This window comes from Sinohyriopsis cumingii, unplaced genomic scaffold (genome assembly GCF_028554795.1).
Source record: "Sinohyriopsis cumingii isolate HCF-2022 unplaced genomic scaffold, ASM2855479v2 utg001348l, whole genome shotgun sequence".
Taxonomy (NCBI): Eukaryota; Metazoa; Mollusca; class Bivalvia; order Unionida; family Unionidae; genus Sinohyriopsis; species Sinohyriopsis cumingii.
In genome coordinates this window covers 301,916-316,005 of record NW_028315988.1, presented here as the reverse complement: position 1 = coordinate 316,005, position 14,090 = coordinate 301,916, and the positions used below count along the sequence as shown (strand labels likewise).

The 14,090-nt window shown below is 36.9% G+C and overlaps 1 protein-coding gene across 1 annotated transcript in view; it reads left to right on the top strand.

Moving 5' to 3' along the window:
• Window positions 1–284: 284 nt before the first annotated feature.
• Window positions 285–14,090, top strand: part of LOC149772598 (cadherin-23-like) — a 36,916-nt gene continuing 23,110 nt past the window's right edge. The window contains exons 1-7 of the mRNA XM_089947596.1: window positions 285–438; window positions 1,128–1,197; window positions 4,152–4,318; window positions 6,163–6,336; window positions 10,361–10,482; window positions 11,567–11,732; window positions 13,857–14,015. Coding sequence (XP_089803722.1) covers window positions 291–438; window positions 1,128–1,197; window positions 4,152–4,318; window positions 6,163–6,336; window positions 10,361–10,482; window positions 11,567–11,732; window positions 13,857–14,015 — 1,006 coding nt within the window. The 5' untranslated portion in view covers window positions 285–290. The remainder of the gene's footprint in view (window positions 439–1,127; window positions 1,198–4,151; window positions 4,319–6,162; window positions 6,337–10,360; window positions 10,483–11,566; window positions 11,733–13,856; window positions 14,016–14,090) is intronic.

The following is a 14,090-nucleotide window of genomic DNA, read 5'->3' as shown; positions in this document are numbered from 1 at the left end:
ATACAAAATTAACCGTTTAAAGCTGCTAGATTTCATTTCTAGTTACGGCCACAAGAACACATTATAAGAGTAAAATAATTTCAGCGCTGAAACTATGACGTTTCATGAGCTTTACGGAAAACACATTAGTGAAACAAAAGAGTTCCGGTATGTCATTAATTTATGTTTGCAAGTAAAGGAAAGAAACTATTAACATTTAATAAAATATTCTGATTTCATCATCCTTGATGTGACCTGGCTCATGGATATAAGTTTCTTTTTAAGGTTCAGGTTACATTGTTCCATCGAATATGACAACTTATACAGCACCATGTTGTGGATATGTCAGTCAAATTGACTTCTTCCATGAAAACCCTGGTGGAAGTACAATGGCGCAGGTATGGAGAGCAACCTCTGGCACTAGCTACCAGCTAGTTGGGCAGGTGGCAATCAGTGGAAGTAAGAAACACTTTTCTTCAATGTGTTCGTCACAGGCCGTTTTGGCCGACACATTTCTTTGATGTGTGTAGTTCTATAATTAGCAAAATTAATCACAAGGTCCATAATTGGTACATAACTTTTTCAATATATTTAATTTCTCGTATCTTACGATTCCAATATCGCAACTTGTTATTATAATTCTCCACACTCCAGACAGATCGATTGCACTTTTTGAGTTATGCACAGATTACCGAAGTTTTCCTGACTTGCTTTCCCATAAATACACACTCGAGAACAGATTCATTTTTGATTATAAATCACCGATACGTCCAAGTATCCTTTTATTCTACATGATTATATACTGTGATGCATTTAACCAAGCCGAACTTGTGGGATTTGTAAGATGTTGAACAGTTGAAATTACCCTGTATTATTTACATAATTATTTTGTACAGAGAGAGAGAGAGGTACATTCCATGGAGAAATATAGTGATGAAGAGATGACGCTATCTTTGAGATAATGTATCTGTCATTTTTAAAGGGAAAAAGAGCCAATCATTAGAAATGAACCGAAACAATCTAAATTGTTCAATTATTGGAAGAATCTCGATTTTGTGAGTTTTTCTTTGCTGTTCATGGGACAATTTTTTCATGTTTAACGATATACTCCACACAGCCAGAATACAGTTGAGTGATGTTTATTTCAGCCGGTGCCCAATATTATGCTGTGCCTAGTGCCAATAGAATGAGAGTTCAAACTGGGGATGTTGTTGGTTGGTATGTACATTGCTTATACTAATGACAGATTCGGAAATCGTTCATGACGTTTTTACATATACAGCGTCTAAAACGTCCTTCGTCTTTTTATCTATTTGTTAATCTATCAGCCAGTTCTTGTCCGCATGAGATCACGAATATTGGCAACATTCCGAGTTGAATTCGACATGTTTGAGATATGTGATGGTTAAAATGAAACGGTCGTAAAATGTATAGACTCTAGACAGTACGTGTTTTAACTTTGCGAGGCAAATACTCGCATTTTCTGCGTGATTATTAGCGAGTATGGTATTGCAAGCTCATCGCTTCTTTCGTGTATCGTTTCATTTGAATGGCAAATATTACATGTTAGTTAGTTAATCAGTTACTTGGTTAGTTACGTGCAATATAAATCAAACTTTGACTATACTAGTCTTTAAATAATTCCCATATTTTTAAGAGATTACTATCTTCAAAAATCTAATATTTTACCCGTTATTTGCTGTAATGATTACACTGGTCAACAGTGAAATCATTACTGACTTGAAAAGGCCCTAATCTGTAGTATTTTGGTGTGCCGAATACGAATATAACCGTGAAAAATTTGTATTGGCTCTCGTTTTGAAGATATTCATATACCTCATTTTCTATGTTTCACTGTGTAAATTTCTCCAGTAGGACTGCAGCAACATCCGGAATAATGATGTAACATTGCATAATACCATCATGCTCACATCATCCACAGTTGATTGGATCATTTTCTGATGCAATGCAATACTAATGCCATGCGGCTGCTGAAGTAAGTTGACGTCAGCAGTGTACTATACATGTGTAGGCCTATTATACTAATGCCAGGCGGCTGCTGAAGCTGACGTAAGCAGTGTACTATATAAAGCCCAATCAGATAGGTTCAGCATTTAAAATATTTTAGACGTTGTGCGAGACAGTTCAAGCTACTGTTACATAAAACTTATTATTTTATCCATTTACGTACAATAAAGAACAGTAATGCCTCGAAAGTGTGTTAATACCGCGGACAATTTTTGCTATATTTGTGGGGAAGTGACATTTGCCAACCAGAAGAAAAGTATCAATTCTCAAGTGAAGAAGGCATATCATCTTTACTTCGGATGCAAGGTTGGTGACCAAGACAAGCCTTGGGCTCCGCATATATGCTGTGCTACATGTACAACACAGCTTTCACAGTGGTTGAATTGCAAAAGGTCATCAATGCCGTTTGCAGTCCCAATGGTGTGGAGAGAGCCAAGCAACCACCTAAATGACTGTTACTTCTGCTTGGTTCCTCCTCTTTCCGGCGGAATAACGAAGCGAAAGAAGTCGAGAATAGTCTACCCAAACATTCCGTCTGCATTGAGACCAGTTCCACATGGTGAGGGACTTCCTATTCCAGAACCTCCAGCAGAATATTCTCTTGATTCATCTGACGAAGACAAAGGTGAGTCGACCTGTTCTTCTCCTGGTCCATCAGCATGCAGTGATCCAGATTTTCACTGTGGTGCATCATCAACCCCACACAGAATAACACAGGAAGAACTAAATGACCTGATTCGTGATTTGGACTTATCAAAGAACAAGGCAGAATTGCTAGGATCAAGACTCCAACAATGGAATCTTCTAGAAGAAGATGTCACAATTACTGCATATCGAAAGCGCCACCAGCAATTGGAGCCTTTCTTCAGAAAGGAAAGTAATCTGATATTCTGTTCCGATATTGAGAGCCTCATGAATGCTTTAAAAATCACTCATGACCCACAAGAATGGAGACTATTTGTGGACTCTTCGAAACTGAGTCTCAAGGCTGTGCTTTTGCACAATGGAAACATTCTTCCATCTATTCCAGTAGCGTATGCTGTCCACATGAAAGAGACATACGATAACTTAAGGCAGCTACTGAATTCCATTGAGTATAACAAGTACAGCTGGCACCTCTGTGGTGATTTGAAGGTAGTTGCCCTTTTAATGGGACTGCAGCAAGGATATACAAAATACATGTGTTTCTTATGCGAGTGGGATAGCCGAGCAAGGGAAATGCACTACATGAGGAAGGAATGGACTCACAGGCAGAATGTAGCCATTGGAGAGAAGAATATCCAACACCCAGCTCTGGTTGAGGCTCAGAAAATCTTGCTACCACCCCTTCACATCAAACTAGGTTTGATGAAGAACTTCGTGAAAGCCATTGACCGGACTTTGCCAGCATTCCGATACCTGCATGAAAAATTCCCTCGACTCAGCGAAGCAAAGATTAAAGAGGGAGTTTTTGTGGGTCCTCAGATTCGAGAGCTTTTCAAAGATGACCGGTTCAACAACTTGCTGGAAGGTGACGCGAAACAAGCATGGAATGCTTTTCGCCTAGTTTCTACAAACTTCCTCGGAAATGTTAGGGCAGAAAACTATAAGGAACTAGTAGAAGACATGTTGATGAAGTATAAGAAACTTGGCTGCAATATGTCTCTAAAGATTCACTTCCTTCATTCCCATTTGGATTTCTTTCCTAGCAACTGTGGTATTGTTAGTGATGAACACGGCGAACGTTTTCATCAAGATATCGCAACAATGGAACAAAGATACCAGGGAAAATGGTCCACTACAATGCTGGCTGACTACTGCTGGACACTCCTCAGAGATGCTCCCGAACAGCTGTACAAGAGACAGGCGAAGAAATCTAAGATGTAGTCAATGACTTGATTTTTTATAGGTAGGCTATTACAGTTGACCTTTTACTATTGGAATGCATTTCGTTATGTAAACATTAATTTCTTGCAGATTACAAAAAAACTAGAGCCAATTTTGCAATTTGACTGTCATATTCGTGTTCAGCACATAAAAATTGATAAGAATTGACTAATTTTATTTCAGTAACATGACTTTTGTAAAAATTTGTTGTCCAGTGTTATGTTTAGTATCTTAATATTATGGTTGACATATATAATAATCGCTAATTATCGTTTTAGGTACAGCGCCAGTGCCAATGTATTGAGTTACAATCCTGACCTCCCATCCGATTTTACTTTCTGTCAGGGTTTTACTACTGCTCCATCGTTAAACAGTATTGTGAACTGGGGAACCGCTACAGTGCTCCCCGACAGATATTATGCTATTCAGTACCACCTGGCTGCAAGTAAGTTGATTGCTAATTAGTAAATTGATTGCGTTATTTCCTCGCGAAAAGAAGATGCGGTTTTCTATTTCAAAAGATAAACGATCAGATAAATGTATTAATGCTATTAATTGTTTATATCTACGTACCTAAGAAATGTAAAATGCATCTATAAAAGTCATATCTAACAAGCTCACTAATATACATCATGTTTATACAGTTATCGAGCAGTCGGTAGACTCTTTCAAACAAATTGGAATATTTTTAAGTTTAGTTGTACTTAGTACTAAAGTGCTTCATCGAATTTTAGATTGCTGAAGGCTGCAACTAGAGGGGGCGGTAGAAAGGCCGCCAAAACATGCATTATATGAGTGCAATACTGATTATCACATAATTCCGATCTGAATCGGATAGGAAACCTTTTCACTGAGATAAGCTAACAATATTTTGCAAGCGTTCTTGTTGGCGTTAATATTATCTTTCTTACTACAAAACTTTGTAAACCCAAATGTACATTAGCAACACCTCCTGGCATCGTTGATGTCCGGTGTTTTCCTCCGACTGATTGTCGCGGCAGTGAATTGATTATCTTAAATATGTACAAATTTGCTAATGGTTCTTCGATGTTTCGATCCATAATGGTGAAAATGAGGTCAATGGGAGCATTGCAATTCTAGCTGTCGCTTTCATGTCGTGCAATTGGAGGAGTTAGATCTATTCCTTTCCTGAAAACCTGGTAAAAACTAAAATGGATAAAGACGTGTGGTCACCCGCTTAATCAGCTGAACCTGGACACAATTGATGGCAATTATCATGTGTTTGTTTGCACTAAAGGTTGTAGAAAAGCCTGTCTGTTCAAAAAAGCACCAAAATGAAAAGAAAAAGAAAATAGAATTTGAAAGCCAATATGTAACAATATCCGTGTCTAAACTACGGGTTTTCAGCTGAAGAACGGGTAGGGGATGCAAACTGTAACTAATAATATGATATTTGAAATAACGGTTTCAGATATTTATCTTCCAATACATTAAGCATATAGTTTACATGTATAAATCAACGTACATCAATATTCACAGTTCCATCTCACGAAGAGAGTGTAAATTAAATTATTATCTACATTAGTACAATTCTAAATAATAACTTTTTACGATTCTGTTATATACTTTTAATTAATTTACCTCTAAAGCATCACATATAAAATACAGTTAAAAATGATAAAGACACGATTATGGTAATCTTTTGAAGGGAATTCTTTGTACATGTACTCATTCTCAAGCAGCCCTAAAATTGAATTTCGTCATCTACTGAAATGAAGAAGAAAAATCCTCTTAGGTTACGACCATATGAACTTGAAATATATATATATATATATATATATATATATATATATATATATATATATATATATATATATATATATAGAGAGAGAGAGAGAGAGAGAGAGAGAGAGAGAGAGAGGCCTTGTCTACTGCAGCAGAAGTTCTGCACTTAGACATTTAACGTTTGTAAGTATAATACAAATAATTTTTAATAAACATATCACTGAAACTGAAACATATCTCTTTGAAAAATATTATTTTTTGTTAGAGATTAAAATGTATTCATATCACGTGAATCGGTAGGTAGTGAGATGTGATTTATCGTTTCGTATCAACTGGACATGCTTAAACTTGTTTTCATTTTCAAGATGATTCACCTCACCCGTAATTTGAGAAATGCATGGAAAGAAAATTGGATATGCTGTGAACATTATATAAGACTACCAAACTAATATTTTATTTAATAAATTCATAAATGAATGTGTTTGTCCTTATTTCTGTGTTCAAATATATTGGTACTTTTTTTCATTTTATTAAAATTTTTAGATGCAGCACCCACCTTTACTACTTTGCCCTCCACGACGATTATAACAAACGGCGCGACAGTGAGCACGCTGCTGCACACAATTTCTGTCAGTGACTCCGATGTTTTCGATCAGGGAAATTTGACTGTCACATGGATAGACACGATCTCCTACTTCTCATTTGATTCCGTGACAAGTAAGTCATCTTTTAATTACAGTGGGTGAAGCTCGATTGAACCTGTAAGACAAAGTAAGTATGTATAGACGCAACCAATACCTACTGGTCATTTGGTCATGCTACATTAAGAGAAAGAACGAAGATTAGAAGAATACGTACTAGTTGACTATTTCCTCAGTCATAGAAATTAATCATTATCTAAAATCTCATAGATTTGCTTTCCAGTATTTAATTCAACGATAACATCAATAAATATTTCTGGCAACTCTAAAGCATTACGTTGCACGGGGACATACCCCGCACGAGACGAAACGTGCCACATGTAATAATAATAATAATAATAATCATAATGAGGATTTTGTATAGCGCCTAATCTTTAAAAGCTCTAAGCGCTTTATAACATTAGGTAACACTATAAGATAAAAACATATAATGATATGATTACAAAAACAAACACCATGAAATTAGAAAACATTAAAAAAACAAACATGGTGAGAATATTTAACGTAGGAATCATTATTAGGTCTATAAGTTTGTTCTTGCAGTCGAAATAAGTGAGTTTTGAGAGCACTCTTGAATGGGATCACTGTGTCTTTTGTGTCTAAGTTCAGTTGGCAATTCATTCCACGTTGTCTGAAGAGGAGCGTAAGTATCTTGCTGGTGTCTACAAATGGGTGAGGTCGGATAGGTATGTTGGACTAGAGTCCGACAGTGAAACGTAGCACAGAGAACAAATGTTGTGCTTGATTCTGGATAGAATGGATAGCCAGTACATGGTACAGAGCAGCGGGGAGATGTGCTCTGATCGTGATACTCTAAGTATGATCAGAGCAGCTGTGTTTTGAACTTTCTGAAGTTTCTAGAGCAGATATTGAGATGAACCAGACATAACTGAGTTACAATAGTCCAGACTTGAAAGTACTAATGAACACACGAGTGTTTTAGTGGCATCAACTAAAAGATATTTGCGAATTGAGCTGATGCGTCGCAGCTCGAGATATGCAGCCTTGCATATGTTCACGACATGTTGGTACAATGTGAGAGTACTGTCCAGAGTAACACCTAGGTTTTGTACTTATTGTGTGAATTTAATGTTGGTCTTGCTGATATTTATTATTTGAGGTAAAGGATGTGAATGAGAAAGTCTTTGTATTGTGATCAGAATGGCCTCAGTTTTATCATCATTCATCTGTAGCTTGTTACATGCTATCCATGATTTCACATCAGAAATGCACCTCTCTACACCTTGGATGGTAGCATCAACTTCAGTTGGGTGGCTAGATTTGTATATTTGGGTGTCATCAGCGTACAATTGGTGAGACACTACATGATGATCTATGACACTTGAGACCGACTGAGTGTATAGAATGAAGAGAACAGGTCCAAGAACAGACTCCTGTGAAACACCACAACATAGATCAACTGGGCTGGAGTGTATTCCATTTGCAGATGCAATTTTTGTCCTGTTGACCAAGTAGGACTTGAACCACAGTAAGGCTGTATCATGAATGCCAAAGACATGATGGAGACGGTGAAGTAATATATCATGGTCTATTGTGTCAATGGCTGCAGACAAATCAAGGAGGGTGAGGACTGTAATCTTTCCGTTATCCAACGCAGAGAGAATGTCATTGACTACTTTTAGAAGAGTAATTTCAGTACTATGGCAAGGGCGATATGTAGATTGTACATTGCTAAAAAGACTGTTTCAATTCAGATGAGATACAAGCTGGGATAGAACAACCGTTTCTAAGATTTTTGATATTAATGGGAGATTAAAAACTGGGCGGTAGATCTTTAAATCGTTATGATCTAGTGAGGTTTCTTCAGCAGAGGCTTTAAAATGGCAGTTTTGAAAAACATGGGAATTTCACGGATGAGAGAGAGGTATAAATAACATTAGTTAGTGAAGGCAATACTGGATCTAAGCACTCAAGCAGCAGTAATGATGGAATTGAATCAAGTTCACATGACTTTGGTGCACTCTTCCTCAGGATTGTACGTACGAAAACCATAGAGACAGGTTCAAATGCTGCTAATGGTTGCCGCTCAAATTATGTATCCCAACTGTATGATGACGACGAGTCAATTGAAATCGTGGTGTCAAGCTTATCTCTAATGGTTTGTACTTTGTCACGGAAGACATTTGCAAACATGTCCGGAAGGTCGACTGGAGAGAAGGTAGTTGGAAGTGGTGTTGATTTGTTCCTTGACATTAGCTTGTTAGTAATCTCGAAGAGCTCTTTGCAGCTGGAACTTTCCATGATCTTAGTAGTGTAGTTGGCTGATTTCGCTGCATGGACTATATTTGTGACATTCTTCTTAGCGGCTTCACGGATTTGCTTATGAATAGTAAGGGCGTCTCAGCTTTACGGCGGTCTCTTTTAGCAGTGCGAAGCTGGTCCCTAACACTGCTATACCATGGAGAACACTTTTGAATTGATACTCTGCACTTGGTAGCTGGGGCATGTTTGTCGAGCAATGAACGCAGACAGTTATCGAGTTGTTCTGCAGTAGGAGGTAAGCAAGTTGTTAGATTTGCTTGGATGTCGTGCATTAGTTTGGTTCTATTTATCATATGGAGGTTTCTCTTAGTAGCAGATAAAGGTGGAGGGTTAGGGACTGATACGTCAAGATGGCATATAATGCAGAGGCGATCTGATGCAAGGTCATGGGATACCAGGGAGGACCGTATAATGATATCATCATGTCTATGAAGAATCCACTCTAAAATGTGACCATGTTTAAAGGTGGATTGGTTAACTGAAAGTTGAAATCTCCAAGAATGATCAGGTTGCCACCTATCGAATTTCCATACTCCAAGAGATTCGGAAACTGCTCCAAAAAGAGATTCAGCCAGCTTGTTTTTTCTACTAGGAGGAGGGCGGTATAGGCAGAACAAATGGACTGACCTTTTCTCCAGTGTGAGTGTGGTTTAGACTAGTTCAAACGATATGTGGTCGAAAATGAATGTTGTGGTGTGGTTAACACGTTTGATCATGGAGTTCTTTGTGATGATAGCAATTACACCTCCGCGAGAGTTACGGGGGAACGACTTCATGGAGTAAAGAGTGGGTGTTAGATCCGTACACTTGGGCTCATCGCCTGATGTTTTTAGCCATGTTTCTGTCAGGAAAAAGACGTCAATATTCTGGTCGTTGATAAAATTATCTATTTCTGTGCGCTTTTCTGGTGGTCCTACACGACGTCTCGAGGCAGCAAATCGGTACAACAGGAACATCATGAGGTTTTTATTTTGGACGATTGACAGAAAGCACCAAATGTACTCCGACTGCAGTCTGTATATACAAATGTGTGGTAAGCGTCACTTGCTCACTTTTCCTACTTCATATCATCATTTTCTTCTGTTTACATGTTGAACTGTGCTAGGGAGAGATTACCGTCTGCTCTTTTTTTTACTTTCCTTCATTCTGATACATATGTGCCAGTTAGCCATGTGCGATAGTCATATCCCATATGACTGGACTGAGAGATACGTACTTTTGATGATACAATACTACTTATGACGCCAAAACATGTGCAATGTTTATAGTTTTTGGAACATTGAAAACAATGTTTGATCTGGTTTATCAACATAATCGTCCTATTGACCTTCTAATTCTGTCAAAAGAATAATGTATATATATATATATATATATATATATATATATATATATATATATATATATATATATATGTGTGTGTGTGTGTGTGTGTGTGTGTGTGTGTGTGTGTGTGTTTAAACGGCACGCCAGTAACAATAATAAATTAATAAATTCGTCGTCTTTGTTTCAATTACTCTTTTATCCACAATATTTTCTGATTAAAAATAAGAGGAAACGAAATCCATTATATATCATGATGTGGGATGCTGAAATTCCACCGCCGTGTGATCTGAATATATGGGAAGGAACGCATGTAAATATATTTTCTGTGCCCACAGTTTAACCCCTATACTACACACTGCAGATGATCGATTATATTAATGCCATATGGCTAATTTATTGTTTGAGTTAATTATATATTGTATTATATTTTATAGATGCGGTAAGGATAGCAACAACTTTGAGTGGCGCTGTCGGAAACCATAACCTCGTGTTCCAAGTCACCGATTTTTGTTTGAACTCCGCTACGTCAACACTAACCATTACAGTAACTAACGTGGTAAGTTGATCTCTCCACAAACCCCCAGTAAGTTGGTGGCAAAGCTTGCAATTTGAACAAGGATAAAATAGTATTTTATGATCGTAAAGTGAACGTCCCCGCGCCCAACCACCTTGGCACTATTCCAAACATGTACCTTTTGTCTAAGTCGATGAGGGTAAGAATATTCACAGGGTACGTATTAATCTGTATTAATGTGGTTGCCTTCTCATATCTTGTAAAGGGAATGTAAATGTATTATGGGAATATCAGTAATTTTCAAATTTCCTTCGACTACGTCCATGGTGGCGTGAGGACTGACACTGTGAACAATGTAAGATAGCGTTCTCATGCTCAATAATTGGATATATGACTATACCTTGGAGATCCAAATATATTTCAGGTTATGGCCCATGGACCTGGTATTTTGGATTGGCTTTGCGGCCAACATAATTGCAGGTGTCAGTTTGTAGTTTTGTCTTATCTAGATCATACGGTTGGACTCTATGAAACACTGGATCAAAACATAGGAACTCAGCTGCGTAAATATAGGAGTCAATGACTATTTTTGATGATGATTACAGATGAAAGCAAGCAGCATTCTTCAATGATTAGCAAATCTCCCAAACAAATAAAATAAAATATATTCTTGTTTGTAGGGACTATAATCGGGTCCAATAATTGCTGATTGTTTTAGATAATTTAGCAATACATTCAGTTTGTCTATGCATAATATCCAATCCTCCACTCCTCATGCAAAGCAGTGTGTTGGAATGTTTGCGAGATCAAGCATACTCATTCAAAATAATGAGGGACACAATGACACAAAGTAGGCTACAGTTCAGACGTCATGTGACTACTATACTCCGACCCACTCTTTAAGATGATGGAATTGCTCTTTTTACCTAAGCTTCATTGTATGTATATATATATATATATATATATATATATATATATATATATATATATATATATATATATATATATATACGAAGTTTCGGTAGTAATTGACTGCGTGTCCATGTTTTCTGTAGCACTGAATTACGGTATGTATTGTGTTTTATATGAGTTTTACTTTAAGAAGGATTGCCGTTGCTCTTTCCAGCCACCTACCATACACAATCTGCCAAATTCAACATCTCTCTCCGAAAACACCTATGTGTCTACCTTGCTGTACAAGCTCACAGTTACGGACCCTACAGACACTGTATCATGTTCTTTAGCCACTACCGGTACGCCATTTAGTGTACGGCAAATAAGTGGCTCCACAGGTAAGATTCTTCTTCAAAGTTATTCATGAATTCGTTTGTCACACAGCATGTTTGCATAGTTGGTCGATTAGAGACTGTTTTGTGGATGGGACGTTAAGTCCTAGGTACATGAATATCGGAACTGCACTTATTGCCTGAGTAGGTCTTCGTGTTTTAAATAAATCCTTTCTGAAGGTATTTGATACTTTAATTTATATACAGTTCATTTAATAAGACTAACTGTCATATACAGTTTGGTGTGTGCTAACATTTGCCAGAGTACTCTGTAAGATTTTGAAACATTGTGTTACCAGCGCCAACCACATCCCTCGAGGTCAGACTTTTCATCTAAAGCTCGAGCCAGCATTTGCACACAACAAATCGTGGATAACCCCTATAATGTTTGGTTTTTAACATGTTTATCGAATGTAAACAGGCAACTTACATGTGCAGTTACTGTCTATGTGTGACCTTTGACGCACTTAATAACACCATAAAGCGTGTAGCAGCAGCATTCGCATCTGATGCTCCGAAATGGTGTATAAGCCACAATATCATAATTAGAAGTAGACAATTTAAGTAGCCATGCCGTCCACCGTCTTCATTACGTTATCAAGATATTTATCGCACATGCTTATGTTATGTATATTTAATTTATTTATTTATTTGCTAGTTTTTAATTTTTTTAAATGCTATTACATGCTCTTGTAACGTGACTTTGTTTACTGGACTTGATATTGTCAGGAATAAAGTTCAGTTCTGGCTGATTTATTTATTTTGTAACGTAAACAACTAATAATAGAGACATTGTATCTAATGATGATATAGTTCCTGACCTTGATTCAGAAACAGTGGCAGTTCTGGTAGATAACTTTTTTATTTTATTATTAATTCCCAGAGTAAGAATCATTGATTTCAGTTAAGGTCATACTAGGAGTGTTTGATGTTAGGCATGTTAAAAGCTTCTATTTTGTTCTAAAAAGATGCCCATGTGGCCCTCATCCGGTACTCTGTTTTGCGTCATAAGTTAGCCTTATATCTAATGTTTTGTAAAGAAGTAGTAAGAGGGCTTTAAACTTTTAACACGTTAAGTTGTGTAGTTGTGACCGGTTTGGGCTTAGATTTTTTTTCCTTCAGATTATTGGATTTCAAATGATTATTTTCGCTGGAAATACTAGTGTTCTTAATTAATTTTTCGACGAGGACATTTATCGAAATTTATACAGAATTCAAAAACTGGAATACTATTTTCTGTGATTCAGCAGGAAACTGTTGACACTGCAGCACTTCTGGGTTACAACAGACGTCTTCGTCTTCCATTTTAAATTTCGTAGGGATTCGAACTTAGTTTCCTTAAGGATATTTTATTACTTGGACGACTTTATTTGTTAAATTTTACAAATCGTGTTGTCTTCACTTTTTTGCTGTTACATTTTGTAAGAGCCTCTACACGGGAATTCGTCCGGGATATATGAATCTGGGCTAAATTATTTCAGAAAACTTTGTTTTTGGAATTTAAGTTCTCTTAGTTTCAGAATGTTTTAAATCCCAAGTATTAATTTTTACATTTTAGAAAGTTTTAGCAAAATCAACATGCTTTTTTTACAAGGTCATCAAAAGTGGAGATCTTTATTTCAAATCATACCTAGAAACAGTTGGACTGTTTGAAAAAGATTAAGTTATTCAACTTGCCAGTAAATTAGATCTTTTTGAGGCAAAAGCTTTTTTAACGAAGCAAGAAATAAGAAATAATTTGGTTCAGTACTTGGTTTTGGATAAAATTGTTTTGGTTTCTATCAGTAAGTCTGTATCAGACTCTGACATAAAGGTAAAGGTATTCGAATTAAAATACAAGATGCAATTAAAGCTGGAACTACAGAAAGAAGAAGAAGTTAAACAAATGCAGCTGCAGTTACAGAAAGAAGAAAAACAAAGGCAGTTGCAGTTACAGAAAGAAGTAAAACGAATAATTAAATTAATTATTCATAACACTTAATATTTATGTCAAATTTATATGAGGGCTATCACCCGAAAAAAATTAGTTTCGATAAAGAGCAAATGTCATTCGTGGTTATCGAGGATCTGGTGATTGTTTCCTCGAGGCTGTAAATTTAGAATGAACGTCCTTGATACTTTGTCCTTCAGATTATGGCATTTATAGTGGGACTAACCCTGGCTTCAGCTATGACACAACCAACAGTTACACGTTGTCTATTGCCTGTACCGATGGATATGCCACCACCACTGGTACCTACACAGTGTATTTACTACGAAATGCGGCTCCAGTCATCACAAATCTTCCAGGTAGGTTTCAAGTTCAAATTTCTTCAAATTAACAACGAATCTAACAGAATTCAGTGTCGCTTCTGGCGCAATAAC